Source organism: Elephas maximus, chromosome 2 (genome assembly GCF_024166365.1).
Source record: "Elephas maximus indicus isolate mEleMax1 chromosome 2, mEleMax1 primary haplotype, whole genome shotgun sequence".
In the NCBI taxonomy this organism is placed as follows: Eukaryota; Metazoa; Chordata; class Mammalia; order Proboscidea; family Elephantidae; genus Elephas; species Elephas maximus.
The window spans coordinates 25,899,030-25,922,590 of record NC_064820.1 but is presented as its reverse complement, the minus strand read 5'-3'; the positions used below and the strand labels follow the sequence as shown (position 1 = coordinate 25,922,590).

Here is a 23,561-nt window from a genome sequence, read left to right as displayed (position 1 = left end):
AGTCTTGCTATCCTTGCTTCTAAGGAGTATTCTGGCTGCACTTCTAAGTTAGACTTGTTCCTTCTTTTCGCAATCCTTGGTATATTCAATATTCTTCGCCATCATCACAATTCAAAGGTGGTAATTCTTCTTCCATCTTCCTTATTCATTGTTTAGCTTTCATGTGCCTGTGATGCAATTGAAAATACCATGGCTTGGGTCAGGCACACCTTAGTCTTCAAGGTGACTTCTTTGCTTTTCAACACTTTAAAGAAGTGCTTTGCAGCAGATTTGCCCAATGCAATGCATCTTTTGATTTTTTGATTGCTGTTTCCATGAGTGTTGATTGTGGTCCAAATAAAATGAAATCCTTGACAAATTCAATCTTCTCTCCTTTTATTATGATGTTGTTTATTGGACCAGTTGTGAAGATTTTTGTTTTCTTTATGTTGAGGTGTAATCCACACTGAAGGCTGTGGTCTTCAATCTTCATCAGTAGGTGCTTCAAGTCCTCTGTACTTTCAGCAAGCAAGCTTTTGTCATCTGCATAATGCAGTTTGTTAATGAGTCTTCCTCCAATCTTGATGCCCTGTTCTTCTTCATAGAGTCCAGCTTTTCATATTATTTGCTCAGTATACAGATTGAATAGTTATGGTGAAATGATACAACCCTGATTCACACCTTTCCAGATTTTAAACCATGCAGTATCCCCTTGTTCTGTCCTAACAACTGTCTCTTGATCTATATACAGTTTTCTCATGAGCACAATGAAGTGTTCTGGAATTCTCTGCAATGTAATTCATAATTTGTTATGACCCACACAGTCGAATGCCTTAGCATAGTCGATAAAACACAGGTAAACATTTTTCTGGAATTCTCTGCTTTCAGCCAGGATCCACCTGACATCAGCAATGACATTCCTGGTTCCATGTCCTCTTCTGAATCCAGCCTGAATTTCTGGCAACATACTGCTGCGACTGCTTTTTGCTTGCATGTGATGTTAACGATACAATTTCCACATTTGGTTGGATCACCTTCCTTGGGAATAGGCATAAATATTAATCTCTTCCAGTCCTTTGCCCAGGTAGCTGTCTTCCAAATTTCTTGGCATAGATGAGCAAGCACTTCCAGCACTGCATCCGTTTGCTAAAACAGCTTGATTGATATTCCATAAATTCCTGGAAGGAAAACACAGAGTCACTATCCCAAAAAGAATTGGTCAACATTCAACCATTTCAGGAGGCAGCATGTGATCAGGAACCAATGGTACCGAAGGAAGAGACCCAAGCTACACTGAAGGCATTGTGGAAAAACAAGGCTCTGGAAACAGACGGAATACCAATTGAGGTGTTTCAAAGATTGGATGCAGTGCTGGAAGTATTCACTCATCTTTGCCAAGAAATTTGGAAGACAGCTACCTTGCCAGTGAACTGGAAGAAATTCATATATATGCTTATTCCCAAGAAAAGTGATCCAACCAAATGTGGAAATAATCAAACAATATCATTAGTATCACATGAAAGCAAAATTTTGCTGAAGATCATTCAAAAGCAGCTGCAGGAGTATATTGACAGGGAACTGCCGGAAATTCAAGTAGGATTTAGAGGAGAGCATGGAACCAGGGATATCATTGCTGATGGCAGGTGGACCCTGGCTGAAAGCAGAGAATACCAGAAGGATGTTTACCTGTGTTTTATTGACTATGCTAAGGCATTCGACTGTGTGGAACATAACAAGTTATGAATTGCATTGCAGAGAACGGGAATTCCAGAACACTTAATTATGCTCATGAATCTGTACATGGATCAAGAGGCAGTGGTTCAAACACAGAAAGAGGATACTGCACGGTTTAAAGTCAGGAAAGGTGTATGTCAGGGCTGTATCCCTTCACCAAACCTATTCAATCTGTACGCTGAGCAAATAATCTGAGAAGCTGGACTCTACGAAGAAGAATGGGGCATCAGGATTAGAGGAAGATTCATTAACAGCCTGTGATATGCAGATGACACAACCTTGCTTGCTGCAAGTGCAGAGGACCGGAAGCACTTACTGATGAAGATCAAAGACCACAGCCTTCAGTATGGATTGCACCTCAACATAAAGAAAATAAAAACCCTCACAACTGGACCAATAAGCAACATCATGATAGACAATGAAAAGATTGAGATTGTCAAGGATTTCATGGACGCAGCAGTCAAGAAATCAAAAGACACATTGCTTTGGGCATATTGGCTACAAAAGACCTCTTTAAAGTGTTGAAAAGAAAAGCTGTCACCTTGAGGTCTAAGGTATGTCTGACTCAAGCCATGGTGTTTTCACAGTCTCCTCATTTGAATTTGAAAGCTGGATGATGAATAAGATCGAAAAAGAATTGACGCCTTTGAATTGTGGTGTTGGCGAAGAATATTGAACATACCACGGACTGCCAAAAGAATGAACAAATGTGTCTGGAGGAAGTACAACCAGAATGCTCCTGAGAAGCAAGGATGGCAAGACTATGTCTCAGATACATTGGACATGTTATCAGGAGGGATCAGTCCCGGGAGAAGGACATTATATTTTGTAAAGTAAAGGGTCAGCAAAAAAAGGTAGACCCTCAAGCAGAGGATTGACACGGTGGCTGCAACGATGAGCACAAGCATAGAAACAATTATGAGGATGACACAGGACTGAGCAGTATTTTGCTGTTGTACCTAGGGTGGCTATGAGTCGGAATCCACTTGACAACACCCAGCAACAATATCGACAGTATGAAAAAAGGAAGAACATTAATGGTTTTAAAGCTCTGGTGGCACAGTGATTAATAGCTCAGCTGCTAACCAAAATGGTTGGCTTCAAATCAACCAGCTGGTCCTTGGAAACTGTGTGGGGCATTTCTGCTCTGTCCTATAGGGTCTCTATGAATTGTAGTTGACTCGATGACAAAGGGTTTGATTTTAGTTTTGGTTTATTAAAGGTCTTAGTTCTGGACAGAAAGCCAGATGGCGTAATTGTTGCTACTTTACCTTCTTTAGATGGTGCCCTGAGACCCAGGAATTCTCCTTTGTTCTCCAGTGGGTAAAAATGTAGTGTTAAGATGTACAGATAGGATTTGGTCAACAAAAGATTGAAATTAATATCACAGACAAAGTTATTTGGTTTAAAGCCAATTGAAATATACTGCAAATAAGGAATATAAATGTATAATACAATTAGTGGGTGTTTTTGGTTAATACAGTTAAGAGATGTTTTAATCTTTATGGACATTCATTTTTATTTACCTATTTCTTTTTTTTTTTGTCAGTTATGTATATTTTTGATTGTGTCAAAAGAATGCAGGATTTTGGGTGGGTTAGTTTATTTTTTACATCTTACGGCAATGGGTGGGTTTTTTACTTATACTTATGTCAATAGTGATAATTTTATTCATTTTATGTAAGACACTTTACAATATTAAATCAAAACATGTTTAAAATAGAAAAATTAAAAAAATGGGAGAAAAATAAAATATAAATGAAAAGGACTGTAAGAATAAAGATAGAGAGAAATGAGGTTTATTTTATATTATGTTTAAGATCCAGGTTTATCTGCATGATTGAGGTTATTAAATGTATATTTAAAGTGATTATTGCAGGACATACAGCTTTTGAAAATCAAATTTTACATTTTACTCTTAGAAATTGATTTAAATTTTTTTTGTTAATTGGATTTATTTTTTTAGCTTATCTCTTGGTAGTTTGAAAATTAAATAAAGCCTGTAAAATGTATAACACAGAGCATGATATTGAGACAAAACTAATAATAAAAGCAACTGAAGTAGAGAAATAGTAGTTAGTAATAATACATTTTTTTAATAATACATGGCACAGTGGTTAAGAGGTATGGTTGTAAACCGAAAGGTCGGCAGTTTGAATCCACCAGCTACTCCTTGGAAACTCTGTTGTGTAGTTCTACTCTGTCCTATAGAGTAGCTATGAATCCGAATCGACTCTATGGCAATGTGTTTTTTAGGTATCTTTATAATAATACTATAAAATATGCCATTATAATTAATAAAATTAATTATATTAATTAATTAATAATGCCATTATAATATAATAATGTGATTATTAGTATTATTTTTTTTAGTCCAGACTGCTATGAGTCGGAATCAACTCGACGGCAGTGGGTTTTTGATTTTTGTCATAAAAATATATCTACTATTCTAAAAAAGCACACATTCTTTGAAATCATATATAAAATTCACTTTTAGTCAAATAGAGATTACATTATTGATAATTTGGTCAAATAGTTTATTGTCTAGGCATATTTTATTACTTAAAATCTGGGTTTTATGAAAAATATTTTACAGCTTTTGGAATATAAGAAAGAAATGTATTTTAACCTTCTCCTTCTATATTTTTCCTAAATTTAGGCAGGAAGACAGTGATCTCTCCAGCTTTTAGAGAAATACACTATCAAATGATGTAATATAATCTGGATGAGATTACGTTATAAAACATGTCAATCTGAGAAAATATTTTGGATGACCCTGACATGAAAATGCATATGCACTATTCAAGGAGAAAAAAAGAGAGATGAAAGGCAACACTGGGTGAATTGTATACTTTCTTTTTTAACAGGGTGTATAAAATATCTTAGCACATCAGCTTTTGTTGCTCCCAAGCATTGCAAATAGTCTTTGTTCTTCTTAGCTCTTCTTGGCATACCTCTGGGGAGGTTTGGCCTTTTTGAAATGGATTTCTACTTTCTCAAATAGAAGGTGAAATACTTCCAAATGATAAATAGCTTTGGGTCTGTTAGTCAAGCAGGGGAATATTCAGCTCACATTGGGCTGTTAAAGGAAATTCCTAACCTTGTAAAGTGGTATTCCTTTTGCTCAAAGGCAACAATCAAGCTAGGAAGAACAATGAATCCTCTCTGGAGAGCAGAGTGGCAGAGAATGTCAATTATTCCTGTGCATTCAGTGGTTTTACAAAGAGGGAAATTTGCATTAAAACATTGCTCAGGCAGAGTTATAGATCATCTTCGGGTCTGGTCTTCTTTTGTCTATAATCAATATCTTAAACAAAATCTAATGGCTTTGTAGTTAATATAATGGCCACTCTAACATCCCTTGGAGTAGAATAAGCATTAATAAGAAACTAAATAAAAGGAAGCATAAAATATATTTTAAGTTTACCAAAAACACACACATGTGCACACACACACACACACACACACACACAGCAAAAGTAGTTTGCATTGTGCACAAAAAAATTATTTCGCTCAAAGATGTTCACATAGATAGTGTGATGCTCATCTTGGCCAGTTGAGCGGAATGAATCCTATATGTACATGAAAAAGTTCCAATGTTACTTCAAGTCTCATGTCGTGTGTGAACTTCTGAAGCATATTACCTTTCTATTTTTTTTTTTACCTAAATCATTCTACATCCTTAATAATCATAAACCCATTGACCCATTGCCATCGAGTTGATTCCAACTCATAGAGATTTTTTTTCCCATTCCTCGTTTATTTTTTCTTGACAAATGTGTATGTATGCAAAAGTGCTTATCACTAAATCTTATAAAGAAATTCAATAAGTATATTTTGAGCTCCTACTTTTTTTTTAATCAACTTTTATTGAGCTTCAAGTGAACATTTACAAATCAAGTCAAACTGTCACATATAAGTTTATATACACCTTACGCCGTACTCCCACTTGCTCTCCCCTTAATAAGTCAGCCCTTCCAGTCTCTCCTTTCTTGACAATTTTGCCAGCTTCCAACTCTCTCTATCCTCCCATCCCCCCTCCAGACAGGAGATGCCAACACAGTCTCAAGTGTCCACTTGATACAAATAGCTCACTCTTCATCAGCATCTCTCTCCTACCCACTGCCCAGTCCCTTTCATGTCTGATGAGTTGTCTTCCGGAATGGTTCCTGTCCTGGGTCAACAGAAGGTTTGGGGACCATGACCCCCGGGATTCCTCTAGTCTCAATCAGACCATTAAGTATGGTCTTTTTGTGAGAATTTGGGGTCTGCATCCCACTGATCTCCTGCTCCCTCAGGGGTTCTCTGTTGTGTGACTCATAGAGATTTTTAAAAACTGGTAATGAGTACTAACATTTATATGCTATTATTATGTCAAAATTTACTGAGACATACCCTGTACAGGGAACTTTTTTACACACGTGACTATGTTTATAGAGATGATTGGCAGAAGATGGAGCCCCGGTGGCACAGCAGTTAAGATCTCCACTGCTAACTAAAAGGTTGGCAGTTCAAATCTGCCGTCTACTCCTTGGGAACACTATGGGGCAGTTCTACTCTGCTGTATAGGGCCACTGTGAGTCAGAATCCTCTCGACAGCAACAGATGTTTTCTGGTAGAAGATATCTGTAACTTATGTTATAAGGATCTCCTTGTTAAGTAAGACATATTTGTTCACATGCTTTGAGTCTGAAGAAGAGATATTGTAAAGCAGATGACATAATAAAGACTTAAAAGAGGACACAGCAGGAATTTTTTTGTTCCATTAGACAAATTCAGAATGGAGGTCTACTTTCCTGAAAAAGATAACGACATGCAAATAAATAAATATTAAAGAGGGCAATTCATCTATATTTAAAGAGAGTGAAGAGGCACACACACACACACACACACAAATGCACAGTACTGTAAACTGCCTAGGGTCCTTGTTAATGAAAAATAAAATTAATAAATATCTACAAAAGCTATTTAGAGAAGTAAGCAGAGAAATTTGAATACAGGCTCATTATTAGGTGATGATAAGAATTTTAATGAATTTTCTTAAGTTAGAGAATGACATTGTGATTATGTGGGAAAAGGACCTTATTTTCAAAGAGCCTATACATAAAAAATAGTGCAAATACAGCAACGTTTTACAATTGATTCAGTCTAGATAGTAAGACAATGCATTTTCATTGCATGAATCCTTTAATTCAATTTTCCTTGGGTTTGAAGCTTTACTTAACACAGTTTAGGAAGAGAAAGACAGTGAACTGCCCACATATTTTAACTCCTCTCCTGAGATCATCGTTAATTGATAGTATGAGAAAAAAGTATCACCCTAATCCTGCTGGGAATGGTACAGGTCATCAGAGAGTTTAGACAATTTCTGGAAAGTAGTAAGTGGGTGAAGAATAGAGGACTGATCAGACAAGTTCACAGAAGCTACATGCAAATGCTCACATTGACAGGACTTTGGCAAAGGGGGGATAACCCTGAAAGGGATTCAGAAATGCCTGTGATTACAGAGAACAGAATGGAAACATGGAGGGCAAATACACAGATTACCTGACAGTTTGTTGACAGAATTTCTTCCATCTCCATGAGAATCCGTGGAATCCAGGGATATTTTATTCTATAGAGAAGCTGGAAAGCATTATGACAGTCATGGGTCTCAATTACATTAGGCGCTTTCCCCAGAGAAGTATCTGGAGTTAAAGGACATGATTTTTTTCCTTCCTATATACCCTAGAACAAAACTGCAATAAATAAAGCAAATTTATTATTTGGTTTTTTACCAGCTCAAAGCTACAAATTACGTTATTTACCCTTATAATTACAGACAGCTAAGAATCACACGATATTTGAGGAAAGCCAGCAATAAGAAAAACGAGAGTTCAAATTCCAAAAACAAAACTGTCATCCTGAAAGAAAAGATATTACAGGGTAAACATACACACCCCCAACCACACATATCCTAATTAAAACCAAAACCAACTCTGTTGCCATTGAGTCTATTCTTATTCAGAGCAACCTTATTTTAGATTCTTTTATAAGGCTTAATAAAATCCAGGGTTGACAAAATAAGGATATAATACTGTAAAAGGGACCATTCAAGGTAAAAGAAAGAAACCTCGGACAGTATTAAGTCCGTTTGATGTACGTGTGTGTGGGTGTGTGTGTTGCCTTTGAAAATGATCTTAAAACAAAAAAAAATGGAGGATAAATTTGAATTTTTTCATAAAATAGAGGAAAAGAAACAGAAATAATGTGAGAAAAATATATATGACATATAGGGAATGCGTAAGATTGAAAAGGAGCCCTGGTGGAACAATGTTTAAGCACTCCCCTGCTAACTGAAAAGTTGGTAGTATGAACCCACCAGCCACTCTGCAGGAGAAATATTTGGCAGTGGGCTTCCTAATGGTTACAATCTTGGAGCCCGAGGGACAGTTCTACTCTGTCCTGTAGGGTCACTATGAATCAGAATTGATTCGATAGTAATGGGTTTTTCTAAGTTCTGACATTCAACATAAGGTCTAACAAATGTAACTGGGGAAGAGCTTCTACCTAAAAATAGAGTTGACCTTAATGAAGTGGTTAGAGTAAAGCTTTCAGGACCTCCATTTGCTGAAGTGGCACAACTCAAAATGAGAAGAAACAGCTGCAAACATCCATTAGTAATTGAAAAGAATGTACAAAGTACGAATCAAGAAAAATTGGAATTTGTCAAAAATGAAAAGTAATTATTGAAAATTGATATCCTAGGCATTAAAAAGCAAACTAAAATGACCATTTTGAATGGAATAATCATATCATTTACTGTGCTGGGAATGAAAAATTGAAGAGGAATGGCATTGCAATTATTGTCAAAAAGAACATTTCAAGATCCATCCTGAAGTCCAATGCTTTTCATGACAGGAAAATTTCCATACACCTACACGGAAGAACAGTTAAAAAGACTACTATCCAAATTTATACACCAACCATTATGGCCAAAGATGGAGAAATTGAAGATTTTTACTAACTTCTGCAGTCTGAAATTGATGAAACACGCAATCAAGATGCATTGATAATTACTAGCAATTAAAACGCAAAAGTTGAAAACAAAGAGGGATTGGTAGTTGCAAAATATGGCCTTGGTGATAGAGACAACATCGAAGATCCCCAACAGAATTTTGCAAGACCAAAGACCTATTCACTGGAAATACCTTTTTATCAACAACATAAATGGCAGCTATACAAGTGGGCCTAATTGTAATACACAGGAAACAAATCAACTACATATGTGGAAAGAGAAGATCGTCAATCAAAACAAGGCCTATGGCCAACTGTGAAACAGGCCATCAATTGTTGTTGTTGTTGTTGTTGTTAGATGCCATTGAGTTGGTTCTGAATCATAGCAACCCTATGTACAACAGAATGAAACATCACCCAGTCCTGTGCCATCCTCACAATCATATTGTGTCAGTTCATCTTGTTGAGGGTATTCCTCTGTTTTGCTTACCGTCTACTTTACCAAGCATGTTGTCCTTCTTCAGAGACTGATCCCTCCTGATAACATGTTCAAAGTATGTGAGATGTAGTCTCACTATCCCTGCTTCTAAGGAATATTCTGGTTGTATTTCCTCCAAAACAGATTTGTTTGTTCTTTTGACAGTCCATGGTATATTCAATATTCCTTGCCAACACCACAATTCAAAGCATCAATTCTTTTTCTGTCTTCCTTATTCAAGATCCAGATTTCACATGCATATGAAGTGATTGAAAACATTATGACTTGGGTCAGGTGCCCTTAGTCTTCAAGGTGACATCTTTGCTTTTATTCATATGCAATTACAAGTGAAGCAGAAGAAATTAAAACAAGTCCACGAGAGTCAAATTATGACCTTGAATATATCCTATGTGAATATAGAGACCACCTCTAAAATAGATTTGACGTGTTAAAACACTTATGGCTGAAGACCAGACAAGCTGTGAGATGACATCAAGGACAACATACATGAAGAAAGCAAAAGGCTATTAAAAAGACAGAGAAGAAAGAAAAGACCAAAATGAATGTAAGAAGAAACTCTGAAACTTGTCCTTGAATGTACAGTAGCTAAAGCTGAGGGAAGAAATGTTTAAGCAAAAGAGCTGAACAAAAATTTCAAAGGGCAGCTCAGAAGGCAAAGTATTATAAAGATATGTGCAAAGACCTGGACTTTGAAAACAAAAAAGAACATGCTCAGCAATTTTCAAGCTCGAAGAACTGAAGAAAAAATGCAAGCCTTGAGTTGCAATATTGAATGTTTCTATTGGCAATAGTGGTTAAGAACTTGGCTGCTGACCAAAAAGTTGACAGTCCAAATCTGCCAGCAGCTCCTTGGAAACCCTATAGGGCAGTTCTACTCTGTTCTATAGGATTACTCTGAATCAGAATTGACTCTATGGCAATGGGTTTGGTTTTAGTTTTTGGTATTGGCAATAAATTGAATGATGCAGGAAGCATCAAAAGATGGAATTAATAAACAGTCACTCTACCAAAAAATATTTGGTAGATGTTCAGCCATTTCAGAATATAGCATCTGATCAAGAATTCATGGTACCGAAGGGAGAAGTCCAAGCTACAATGAAGGAACTGGCAAAAAATCAAGGCTCCACAGATTGATGGAATACCAACTTTGATGTTTCAACAAATAGATGCAACCCTAGAAACACTTGTCTATGCCAAAAAGTTTGGAAGACAGCTACCTGGACAGGTACTGGAAGAGATCCATACAAGTGCCCATTCCATATAAAGGTGATACAATGGAATGTGGAACTTATCTAACGGTATATGAAAATAAATTGTTGTTGAAGGTGATTTAAAAATGGTGGGAGCAGAACATTGACAGGGAACTGCCAGAAATTCAAGTTGGATTCAGAAGAGGACTTGGTTTAAGGGCTATCATTGCTGATGTCAGAGGCATCATGGCTGAAAGCAGAGAGTACCGGAAAGGTGTTTACCTGTGTTTTATTGACTATGCAAAGGCATTCAGCCTATGAGTAACATGTAGTTACAGTGGATTGGTGCAAGTAAAACAAGAGAGCAAACGAAGATCCACAAAAACGTAAGATCCCATAAATACTGTTTCCAAATCAGGAGATTAATAAATGAAAATTTCAGGTTGACAGTTGTACAGTGTTCTTGTTTGGATTATGAATAAAGTGGGTTTACAAACATAAATATGTAATGAAAATGTGATTCGATGATGGTCCTGAGAAGTAGGACCTTGAGGATACGAAAAAAAATAAATAATATAATAAACCAGAAATACGTAGACAAGAAAATTCTACCTGTAAAATCAAAATAAAGTATTTTTATAGATGTTGTATATTTTTTGTTTATGGTACAAAAATAGTTATATCACTATAATTATAAGAACTGTTAGTTTATGTTTTAGCATCAACCAACTGACAAAGCTTTGAAGGCTGACGCATATAAACAGACCAAATTCACAAATCTTTAGGCCGGATTCTGTATGATACAGGATATGAAGGGTGGGAAGAAGAAAAAGGAGATGAAGGAGGAAGTATAACTGTGTTAACACTAAGATCTTAAGAGTGGAGAACCAGATACATCTTATGACTGGATTGAATTCAGAGGCAAAGTTACACATGCATGATTTAGACTAGTGTTTGGTAACAAACCAAATTAATAACATTAAAACTCTATTGGAAAAAAAGGAAGGCTATGTGGGAATTTGCAAATTAATAGATATTAATCAAACTGACAATTACACAAATATTAACATTAATTCATTTGACAAATATTCATACTTTTATATAAATATATATAAACTACAGCATAGAGTCTAAATGTGGTTTCCTCTGTGGAAAAAGAGTGAGAATAGCAAGTGTAAAGTTGTGCATTAGAAACTCTTTCGTATTCCTTGTTTTTATTTTTGGAAATTCATGTGTACTTTGATTAAAATGTGCATGATACATTTAAACAGATGTAATAGATTCATGTTTATTGACATAGAAGAATGTATACAATATATTTCATCTTTAAAAAATCAGGTCATAGGTCAATATGTAGTATATGAGACTACACTTAAAAAATAAAAATGAATATATAAGTATGTATATAATGCATATATATATATTTACCATAGTATATATATTTACCATAGTACCTATGATCACATGCTATACCAAATCAAAATTTTTATTGATAATGAAATTCATGGTTATATTTTTTCTGTTTTCTGATAGTCCCAGAATCTCATACCATTTTATCCTCAGAAACATTTTAAAAATACCTAAAACAGTAAAATCATTACAACCCCAAGAGGCTAAGACAGTGGGGGAGAGTTATGAAAATAAAGACGAGGATGAATGAAAAAGTTTAGGAACATAAGGTAAATTTTATTAGTCAGGAGTCATTTTAAAGTTAATGAAATGGTGGCTTTGAATATTATTTCAAGAGTAAAAATTCTATTAAAATCATTTTTGTATAAATTTCCTCGAAAATGTTTTATATTAACTCCCCGTTTTTTACCACCCTCATCCCAACTATCCCAAGCTCCCAATAAGCGCAACACATGGTGGTTCTTTTCATTTTCCTCTAGGCAATGTGACTAATTTTGAGCTATAGGGACCACAAATCATACGGAACGGCTCTATTCTGTAACACATGGGCTTGCCAGGAGTCGGAATCCACTCAACGGCAGTTGGTTTGTTTTTATTCTGCCAAATGGCAAATGACAATAAAATCACTACTGGACATGGTAACGTTAATATGCATTTTTCCTTTTATGTGCCCTTTTCTGTCCAGAGAAAATAAGAATGAATTCTCTTTTTGTGTAGCAGTTCTTAAAACATCATCAGAGAGATTCTAGTAAACACTCTAATCTTAGGAGTTTTCTCAAAACTTTTAAACACTGGAATTCAAGATTTGTTTACTCTCTGAAGCTAGTACTCAGTATCTTTTTAAGCCTGTCTTGGCATCTCATTTTCAGGCACGATCTGAGGCGACTAGGAAAGCATCAGAAACAACAACACAACTTCAACAAACAATAGCCTGGGTAGTGCATAGTTCTACACTGAGTATCTACGCAACTCTGTTGTGGGAAGAATTTGTATTTCATGTGTCAGTATTAACAGATTTTGTTTTCGGAGTTGGCTGCTTCAGGCAGTAAATGCATTCAGCAACGACTTCAAAATAAGTTATTTTCAATAACTGGAATAAGAATCATTTCTTGCTGTTGTTTTTAAATTGCTTTGGAGGGAAATAATTTTATCCTTACAGAATTATTAGCTTGCTGTATGCATTGTTTAAAGTGACCGTGAAAAATGGCTTCATGTGATTTTTCATAGTTAATACAAGCCAAAAATGAAGGAAAAACATGTGAATCCTCCTTCTGGAACCCTCCTTCCTTCCTTAAGTAAATGGGATTAAGAAGGGGAAATCACAGTGTAAACTAACCCTGAACTCTACTGATGAAAGACTAGAGGAAGCAATTTCATCTAAGGAGACCAATTACTGGAATCATTAAAGATACGTTGAGGAATACAGCATGAGGAATATCTTTCTAAAAATTATACAGGAAACTTCAGAAAATGAATTGACACCAGACTTGACTCCTGCAATACGTTAGCATGTCACCTCCAAAACAGGCCATATTTACAACATTTACCAATATTACATTACATGAAATTTTCAAGGAAAAAAAAAAAAAGACAAAATTTTAAACACATCTCTTCACCTTAAAGTATATGTAGATTGTCATTAAGGGTTTATACACTTAAATTTAAAAAAATAGTTTTTATTTAAAAAAAAAGTCTAGAAGACATTTTAGTTTCTTTTAAGAATAAACTAGGTCATATAGTTAATAGTTTAATTTAGAAATTAAAAAAAAAAGCTTCAAATTGTTTACACTTCCTGCCAAAAGTCAACCATTAGACACAGTGATAAAGAGAGATCTTATCATCCATGTGCCCTTAGACAAATTTCTTACTTTTCTCTCTATCTTAGTTTCTTCACTGGTAAATTTGAGGTGTTAACTTCCAGCTTTGTTGCCTTATAAATGGAGCCTTGGTGGCACAGCGGTTAACCATTCGACTGCTAACCAAAATATCCGTAATGTGAATCCACCAGACACTCCTTGGAAACTCAGTTGGGCAGTTCTACTCTGTCCTACAGGGTCACAATGAGTTGGAATTGACTTCAGGGAAATTTTTTTTGGGGGGGGGAGGGGGGTTCAACATTATAAATGAATTACATGGTAACTATTTTATCTTATATATTGCTGGTGGAAGTAAATAAGTGTAGATTTTAGGTGGGAACATTTCAGCAACAGTCTTTATTATTCGTTAAAATTATTTTTATCTCTGATAATTACTTTCTTACGAATCTATTTTAAAGAAATAACCAGATGTGGACACAGATATACACGCAAATTCACCTCGTGTATGACAGGAAAAAAAATAGGCAATATCTATTGAATCATTCCATTTCATTGAGTGAATAATGCAGACAATACAAACCATTTCTGAAGAATTTGAATTAATACTGAAAATGATTATGACAGTTTGTTATTGAAATATCACTTAGTTTTTGAAGATCATGTGTATATGCTATAAAATTAGAGAAATATTATACATGTATTTCTAGGTAAGAAAGTTAATATTATGTGTGTATCTCTAGGTAGGAAACCTGGTGGTGCAGTGGTTAATAGCTACAGCTGCTAACCAAAAAGTTGGGGTGCGAATCCACCAGCCGCTCCTTGGAGACCCTGTGGGGCCGTTCTACTCTGACCTACAGCGTTGCTATGGGTCGGAGTTGACTTAATGGCAACAGGTTTGGTTTTCTTTAATCTCTGTGTAAGAGAATGATGGAGAATTTCATTTCACTTTATACCATCATCTAATAACTAAGTTATAAAGAAAACTCTTCAACACCCAACATTAGGAAAACACCATTTATTAAATATTAGAATTGATATTCGAAAAATACCACCAATACTTTAAGCTGTATGTGCCTGCGTCGATCAGTACTGAGTGCACCATAGGGCATGCGATCTCCTTTAATGTATTACGATGCAATAAACCATGTAAAACTTCGAATCCCCTCACACAGTTTAAGTTCATCAACTTCATTTTTGGTTCAAATTTCTAATGACATTTTACATATGTCTTCTGAAGCTTTGTCTAAAATTGGCAAAACTCACCTTTAAATCTTAGAGAAGAGTAGCAACAGCTGAATTTAATTTGGAACTTGGATAGAGCTAAAAACACATTTGCCTTTTTATTCTTAAGTCAGTTTGAAAAGAAAAGCAGTTCTGATTTTAGCTAAATGAAGATTTTTTGTGGCTTGATTTGGATTGCATTATTAAAACCTGCCTAGAATTTTGACTAGTTGCCCACAGTATTATCACGTATTCTTGGAGACTTTGGTTATTGGATCTAGTCTATAAAAGCATTGCTTTGCGTTGAACTTTTGCGTATTTCATATTGTTAGCCAATTTTAAATGAAAAAACTATACCTACTTTGTTGAATATCTTTCATAGTGTAGTCAAAATTTGCAATTTTAAATTCCTAAGTTGAAAGAACATTTATCTATAGCTTGATTTTACGTTTGAAAGTTCTTATGATTCACAGCAATCTAAAAAAAATTAAGACAAAAAAAACTTCATCCTATCATTTGTAGCACTTTTCCTTAAACTAGAGAAAAATATATAGAAACTTTCAAATGAACATCAGTATATTACAACCCCTGACTGGTTGTCTGATCCTTTAAATTTTGTGTCACGTACTCAGGTATAAACCTGTATGCTTACAATTCTTATACAATGTATGAACATATAAGTTCATAACAAATTTTGAAGTAAATACAAATTCACAAAATGAATCAATTCATTTTAACAACATTCATTTGAAGCATGATATTATTTTACTGAACTGAAATTTTATATTATTGAGTTCAATAGGAAATACGTCTCCAAAGTCAAGCTTATATTTAATCTATTTTTGTGTCTTGCTATTACTAACTCTAATACACAGAATGCCTGCTTGCTGAGGAATAATTAATAATACCTTTAAGGGTTTTTTGTTTGTTTTGCTGCAGTAAGAGAAAACAGAGCTCATACTTAAAAATTTTGCAAACTAGAAGTGCATAGATACAATTTTATAAGCAAAGCCAAATTAGCTATAGACACTGAGAGTTTAGCATTTTTCCTTTGGGTGATTCATTGACTAGAAAGAGCTTTTAAACATAAACAAAGACTAAGACATGGAAACCGTGTGGCTGTACCTAATGATAAAGACAATTTAGATCATCATCTGAATAAAAAAAATAATATAGAGATAGATATAGTTAATGATGATTTAGATATAGACATACACACAGATACCTTCGAGAATTTATAGATCTTCAAGATAGGCCCTTCTTCCGTTTATCCTTCGGCCCTGGTTTGAGAAAAACTAAAATACCGTGTCACAGTGATAATTTCTCTTCTTTTTGACCCTCCCCTTTAGAGCCATTTAAGAGTATCTTATTCTAGGCTACAGTAGAGTAAACTACACCTGTGTTAAATTTCAAAAGAAATTAGCTAATTTTCAAAAATAAATCTATATTATGAGATGTCAAATAAATGGAATAAATTAAAACAACCCATTTTTCTATGAATCTGAAAGGATACTTAGTGATTCTACCAAGTATTTGGCTGAGTGATATTGAGTAAGTAACACATTCAAACTCAGTCTGTTAAAAGGAAACACTCTACCATGCGTACCTGAACATATCTTGGTTTGCCCAATCTCTCCTTCATCTCAAATGAAGACGGCAAAAAGTTTTCTGGGCTTCTTTGCGTTGTCTGTCTCTGGTTTCAGGTCTATGATTTCTATCTTCAGGACATTTAGAGGGTTTATAAATTGGTATTGATGACCTATTTATCTCGATGAAAACAATTATTTAAAATGAATTAATAGGCATGCTTCGGATTTTTGCATTTCATTATGTGAAAAAAATTGTGTACAAATGGATACAAAAAACAAAAAACAAACCTTCAACAGAATTTTTTTTATACATGCTGATATACTTGGGGCTGTACTTTTCCTCTCAAGTCTGCATCTTATGATTGAAATTCATCAACAATAAGATGGATCTTTGGATGGACAGAAAGAGGGATGGAAGGATACATATGTAATAAGCTATTAGAATAAAGGGTGAATGTGGAACGTGCAGAACATATAGGTATATACGGGTGTTCACTGTACATTTTTTCACCTCCTGTTAAATTTTTATAAAAAATAAGTGGAAAAAACTTTAAAGTTAGTTTTTTTCAAAGTTTTCCAGTAAGTAAATACACTGTAAAAGATGAATTTTTAATACGAGAATATCCTCTAATGAGTACGCCTCTTCTCTCTTTCTCTCTTTCTGGTAAAGCTCCATTCTGACTTAGACAAGGGAGAAGGTACTGTTAAGTACACCCTCTCAGGAGACGGCGCTGGCACTGTTTTTACTATTGATGAAACCACAGGAGACATTCATGCAATAAGGAGCTTGGACAGAGAAGAAAAACCTTTCTACACCCTTCGTGCTCAGGCGGTGGACATAGAGACAAGGAAGCCCTTGGAGCCTGAATCTGAATTCATCATCAAAGTGCAGGATATTAATGATAATGAGCCGAAGTTCCTGGATGGGCCTTACGTTGCCAGTGTTCCAGAAATGTCACCTGTGGGTGAGTAAGCAACTTTAAATTTCCTCGCATGCTACAAGACCTCTTCAACACTTATTTTTTTCAGGTTGACTTAAACAACTAAAATTGAACTTGTAATCCAGAAGATTATTTATTTTTTAAACTTTTTTTTTTTCTATTTAATCTTTTCTTTCTCTTCCAATCTAAGATCAGTCACTAGAAGGTATAATTCCTGTTTTCCAACCTGTGGATTTTTCTGAGCTCGTAGAATGCTTCTGTAGTTCAATTACAAAATTCACTTTACATTTAAATTGATTCTCATTGCAATTCTAGATACCTGCAAACTGCTGGAGATTATCAAATAGAAATAGTAATTATTGACTCAAAGAAAATTATCCAAAGCAGGTACTGCATCTGAGTCTAGAAGTGGTATGGAAAGGGATATGTTGAATATTTTGTAGCTGTTAATAGATTCGAGAAGGGTGACAGTCTCTCCTTTGTGCGTATAGTAATCCACAGTAGTTACGCCATCAAACCAGAAAGCAAATACCATTGTCATGTTATTATTAGAAGAAATTTACTATTATACTATATTATCATCTTTCTTAATAATTGGAATTTTAATATAAAATACCTATTTCAGTATCCACTTAAATTTCCATACTTTTATAGCAATGTATTATACGGTTAATCAGTTAAAGGATCCAAGCTTTAACAACCATTTTCAATTATTATTTTCATTCCTCAGTATTCACTATCATATCCTCAGTTTGTTTCAAATTTACTTCTGATTTCTACCACATTTTTTAAGTCAAAGCAACTGGTTATTTCTACCTTACATCTTGAAATTTATGTGTGAGCTCTTGCTAATATTTCCTAAGTATGGCATTCCTCAGAAGGCCCCTGCAGCCCTTATAACCATCCAGGATATACAAGGAAGATTGTACAGAGTACCCTAAGGGCAGAAGCAGGTTAGTGGCTGTAGAAGTTGTTATATGGATTTACCACGAATGCATTTAAGTTGTGTGTGTGACCTTATCAGGTATTCAAAGACCATATTCTTCTCTTGACCAGAGAAATCAGCTCAGAGTAGTTCACTTAGATTTAACATTTTAGTGTGCATACCCACGGCTACAGATCTGCTCTTCAGTTTCTGCTATATTTTTGGAGCTACCCCATTTATTCAGGGCTATGATTAGAGATTTAGAACTACATTTGGGAAAAGGCGTATTTTATTAGTGGTCTAAAAAATGGGGAGGATTTTTTTTTTTTTTTAATTGTGCCTTGATTTTCCAGAGGGAGTAAAATAAAGGTAATAATCTGAGGAAAAGTAAGACTTTTAAGAAGAGAATGCCATTTAGTACATACATGCATTAATTTGGATTCCTTCAGGTAAATTGGAATATTAGCGTATATGCAGGGCTTTTTGACCCTCAGTGGTTCTATATTACCAAAGGAGCATCTTAAAGCAAACACATACATACTTCTACAGTAAGAAGAAAATTCTGTCTTGTTGGTTAAACAGTTAGGTCTTTGGTTTTACTGATTATAATGAAGAGTAGGGCTGCTGAGTTGGAACCTCTAAGTAAGAAGTCCACAGCTAGTACCTGAAGAGAAGAATAGGACTAAAAACTCAGGAGAATGGGTAGGCGAATGAGAGAACAAAGCGGGTACCAGGTTTGAGGTAGCAGGTAAGGTCTAATTTGCTGTGTTGTCATGAGATTTCAAAAAGATCTGTAGAAATAGAGGCTCTTTAAAGTGTTTTACTGTGTTCTGTTACAGAAGAGGCTAGAAAATATCTAACTTGATATCCAAAGAACCCCTGATTTTTTTTTAATCTGAGGAGTATTTCCTTTGATTATGAAACTATGCTTACATGCCATGCGTTATCCCAGGTATTCTTGGATCACATTTTGCATAATAAGGTCTTTTTAAACAAATGCTAAAGTAACATAAGGCTTATTGTAACAGGGTTCTCCAGGGAAACAGAATCAATAGGATATATACACATATATGTCCTATTCTATATACTGTTGTTGTTGTTAGGTGCCGTCAAGTTGGTTCCAACTCACAGCAAACCTATGTACAACAGAACGAAACATGGCCTCTTCCTGGGCCATTCTCATGATCACTATGCTGGAGCTGAAATGGTCTGGTATTGGCCATTTCGAATCAGAGAATTACATGGTCTACTATGCCAGGAATGACAACTTGTAAAGGAATGGCATTGCATTCATCATCAAAAAGATCATTTCAAGGTCTATCATGAAGCATAACATCATCAATGATAGGATAATATCCACACAACTACAAAAACAAGGAAGACAAGTTAATACGACTATTTACCCACTGACCACTAAGGACAAAGATGAAGAAATTTAAGATTTTCACCAACTCCTGCAGCCTGAAATTGATCAAACATACAAATCAGGATGTATTGATAATTACTGGTGATTGGAATGCAAAAGTTAGAAACAAAGAAGAAGGATAGGTAGTTGGAGTATATGGTCTTTGTGATAGAAACGACGCCGGAGAGAGCATGATAGAATTTTACAAGACCATTGACTTGTTCATTGCAAATATTCTATTAGGCATATATATTGCAGCACTGGTGGTGTTGTGGTCAAAAGCTTGGCTGCTAACCAAAAGGTTGGTAGTTCAAATCCACCAGCCTCTAGTTGGAAACCATACGAGACAGTTCTAATTTGTCCTATAGGATCACTATGAGTTGGAATCAACTTAACAGAAATGGGTTGCGTTTTTGGTTTTGTGTGTATGTGTGTGTGTGTGCATATGTGTGTGTGTATGCAGCCTCGGTGGCACAGAGGTTAAGCCCTTAGCTGCTAACCAAAACGTTAGTGGTTCAAGCCCACCGACTGCTCCATGGAAGAAAGATGTGGCAGTATTCTTCTGTAAAGATTGTAGCCTTGGAAATCCTATGAGGTAGTTCTACTCTGTCCTATAGGGTTTCTATGAGTTAGAATTAACTCAACAGCAATGGGTTTGTTTTTTTTTTGGTTTTATATGTATATATATGTTTGGGATGAAGTGCAGCCAGAATGCTCCTTAGAAGCAAGAATGGAGAGACTTCATCTCATGTACTTTGGGCAAGTTATCAGGAGGGGCCACTGCCTGGAAAAGGACATCATGCTTGGTAAAGTAGAGGGTAATCGAAAAATAGGAAGGCCCTCAAAGAGGTGGGTTGACACAGTGGCTGCAACAATGGGCTCAAGCATAACAATGATCATGAGGATGGCACAGAACTGACAGTGTTAACTTCTGTTGTACATAGGGTCCTTATGAGGTGGAACCGACTCAGCGTCACCTAACAACAACAACATATCCCTATAGGACAGCATAGAACTGCCCCATAGGGTTTCCAAGAAGCAACTGGTGGATTTGAACTGATGACCTTTTGTTTAGCAGCCAACATTTTGGTTAGTAGCTGTAGCTCTTTATATATATACACACATACTCTATACACACAAACATATCAATAATAAAATAGAGAAGAAATTCTCATAAGAATTGTAGTCCTCATTTCTGGAACTGGTCATGTGGCTATAGCTGGTAAATAAAACTACCATCTCCCACTACTCATTTCATATCCCTTTTGCCCTCAACCAGCACCCCAGGTACTCATGGTTCTTTGCCTGCTAGGGTGATCCAAAACCTCATTCTTTAATGGTCTGTACCTTGAGTAGTCCTGCCTGTATTAGGTTGTAGTTTTTTGTTGACTAATCTCAGGTATCGATAGTACTGAGAGACACCCTAAGGAATGTCCTATAAAAAAAAAAAAAAAAAAAAAAAAAGGAATGTCCTATACTCCACACATATTCTATCTTATCCCTATTTTGTAGTAGTCTAATTTCCCCTTGGTAATCAGGATCAATCACACCAGGCAATTTTCATCAAATGTGTTTCCCACCTTCTAGCATGCAGATGTCTTACCAATAAGTCAACCAGTTGCTCCATCTTGCCTATTTGGTCCAATCAGCAAAACAGTATCAATGTAATGGATGAGGGTGATACACTGGGGAAGGGAAAGGTAATCAAAGTCCCTATAGACTAAATTATGACTTAAGGCTTGAGGGTAAGTTCATCTCTGAGACAGTACAGTGAACATATATTGATTTCCTTATTAGCTGAAAGAGATTGTTCTGGTGGTGTTTACTAACAAGTGTCAAGAACAAAGCATTTGTCGGATCAATAGCTGTGTACCAGTTACCAGGGGACACGTTAATTTGCTCTGGCAGTAAAATCACATCTGGAACAGGAGTTGTAATTAGAGTCACTACTTGGTTAGGTTTTTGATAATCCACTGTCATTCTCTTTTCTGCATATACAAAAGGCAGGTTAAACCAGATGTGGTGGTAACCACCATGCCTGCATTTTTCAGGTCCTTCATGGTGATATTAATGTCTGAAATCCCCCCAGGAATATGGTATTGCTTTTGGTTTACAATTTTCCAAGGTAGAGGAAGTTCTAGGAACTTCCCCTTGGCCTTTTCTACCACAACAGTCTCACTCCACAGGTCAGGGAACCAATTTGGGAATTCTGCCAATTGATGAGTATATTTATTGTAATTATGCATTCCAGAACAGGAAATATAACCAGAGGATGGGTTTAGGAACCCACTAGACCCACTGTGAGATGGATCTGACCTAAAACTCCATTGACCACCTGACCTCTATAAGCCCCTGTTCTAAATGGTAGACCACAGTGATGTTTTGGATATTCTGGGATTACTGTCACTTCAGAGCCAGCATCCAATAATCCCTCCTCCTAAATCTATTTCCTTTTACCCATTTTGGCAAAATAAACTATAGCTCCCTATGATGGTGAATTTTAAGTGTCAACTTGGTTAGCGTATTGTCTTACTTATGTAGTGCTGTTATAACAGGAATACCACAAGTGGATGGCTTTAACAAACAGAAGTTTATTCTTTCACAGTCTAGTATCTAGGAGTCTGAATTCAGGGTGCCAGCTTCAGGGGGAAACTTTTTCTCTCTAATGGCCCTGGAGGAAGGCCCTTGTCATCAATCTTCCACTATACTAGGAGCTTCTCAGTGCAGGGACTTCAGGCTCAAAGGACACATACTCCTGGCTGTACTTTCTTGGTAGTATGAAGTCCCCATGTCTTTCTGCTTGCTTCTCTCTTTTGTATATCAAAAGAGATTGGTTTAAAACACAATCTAATCTTGTAGATTGAGTCCTGCCTCATTAGCATAGCTGTCACTAATCCCACCTCAATAACATTATACAGGTAGGATTTACAACACACAGGAAAATCATATCAGATGACGAAATGGTGAACAATCACACAATACTGGGAATCACGGTCTAGCCAAGTTGACAGATATTTTGAGGGGCACAATTCAATCCATGAAAACTATGGTTCCCAGTGATTTGGCCAAACACTAGACTAGTTACTGACCCATAATGTAACCTAAATCAATGTACTGTAATCACCTCCCATAATCTAATCTAATGTAATCAATCAGTTGAACCAGTGAGAAGTGTGTATTCATATATGGAGAGATTTATACCAAAGGATTGACTTACTCAATTGTGTGGGTTAACAAATTCAAAATCCATAGGTCAGGCACAGGCTGCAGACTTCTGCAGGCTTGTGTCTCAAGATCCATACATCAGACGATGGGAAGAGCGTGGAGTGAAGAGAGAGAGAGTGAGCTCTGCCAAAATATTTATTTATAGTCTGGAGGCAGAGCACATTCTAAGGAAAATCTCAGAAAAACAGAACCAGTAGGAGATTATAAATATATATACACGTGTGTATGTATATATATATATATACATATTTATATATATACACATGTATACATATATACACACATACACAATGGTACTAAGAGTGATTCAAGATTGATAGAATCTTAAGAAAGAGTTTTTTTTTTTTTTTTTCCTGATTAGGTCTAGGGAGGATTTCTAGAATTGGCTCTTTAATCTAATTAAATTTAAAGGCATTAAGGACACTATTTCCAACTGTAAAGAGAACACTCACAGTACATGCTGTGATGTGGCAATAGAGATATACAATATATCTTTCTCTATATAAAGAGATTTATTTTCCAAAATTGGCTCATGCGATTGTTAAGACCTGCAAATTCAAAATCCTCAGGTCAGCCTGGCAGTCTAGAAACAAGACATGAGTTGATGCTGCATCATTAAGGCAGAATGTC

The 23,561-nt window shown here is 35.7% G+C and overlaps 1 protein-coding gene across 4 annotated transcripts in view; it reads left to right on the top strand.

The window, feature by feature from the left end:
- The window catches only part of CDH12 (cadherin 12), a 378,196-nt gene that overhangs the window by 84,088 nt on the left and 270,547 nt on the right, over positions 1-23,561 (top strand). For all 4 annotated transcript variants that reach the window (XM_049861507.1, XM_049861489.1, XM_049861479.1 and 1 more), the window contains exon 2: positions 17,106-17,400. In XM_049861507.1, the coding sequence (XP_049717464.1) occupies positions 17,106-17,400 (295 nt within the window). The remainder of the gene's footprint in view (positions 1-17,105; positions 17,401-23,561) is intronic.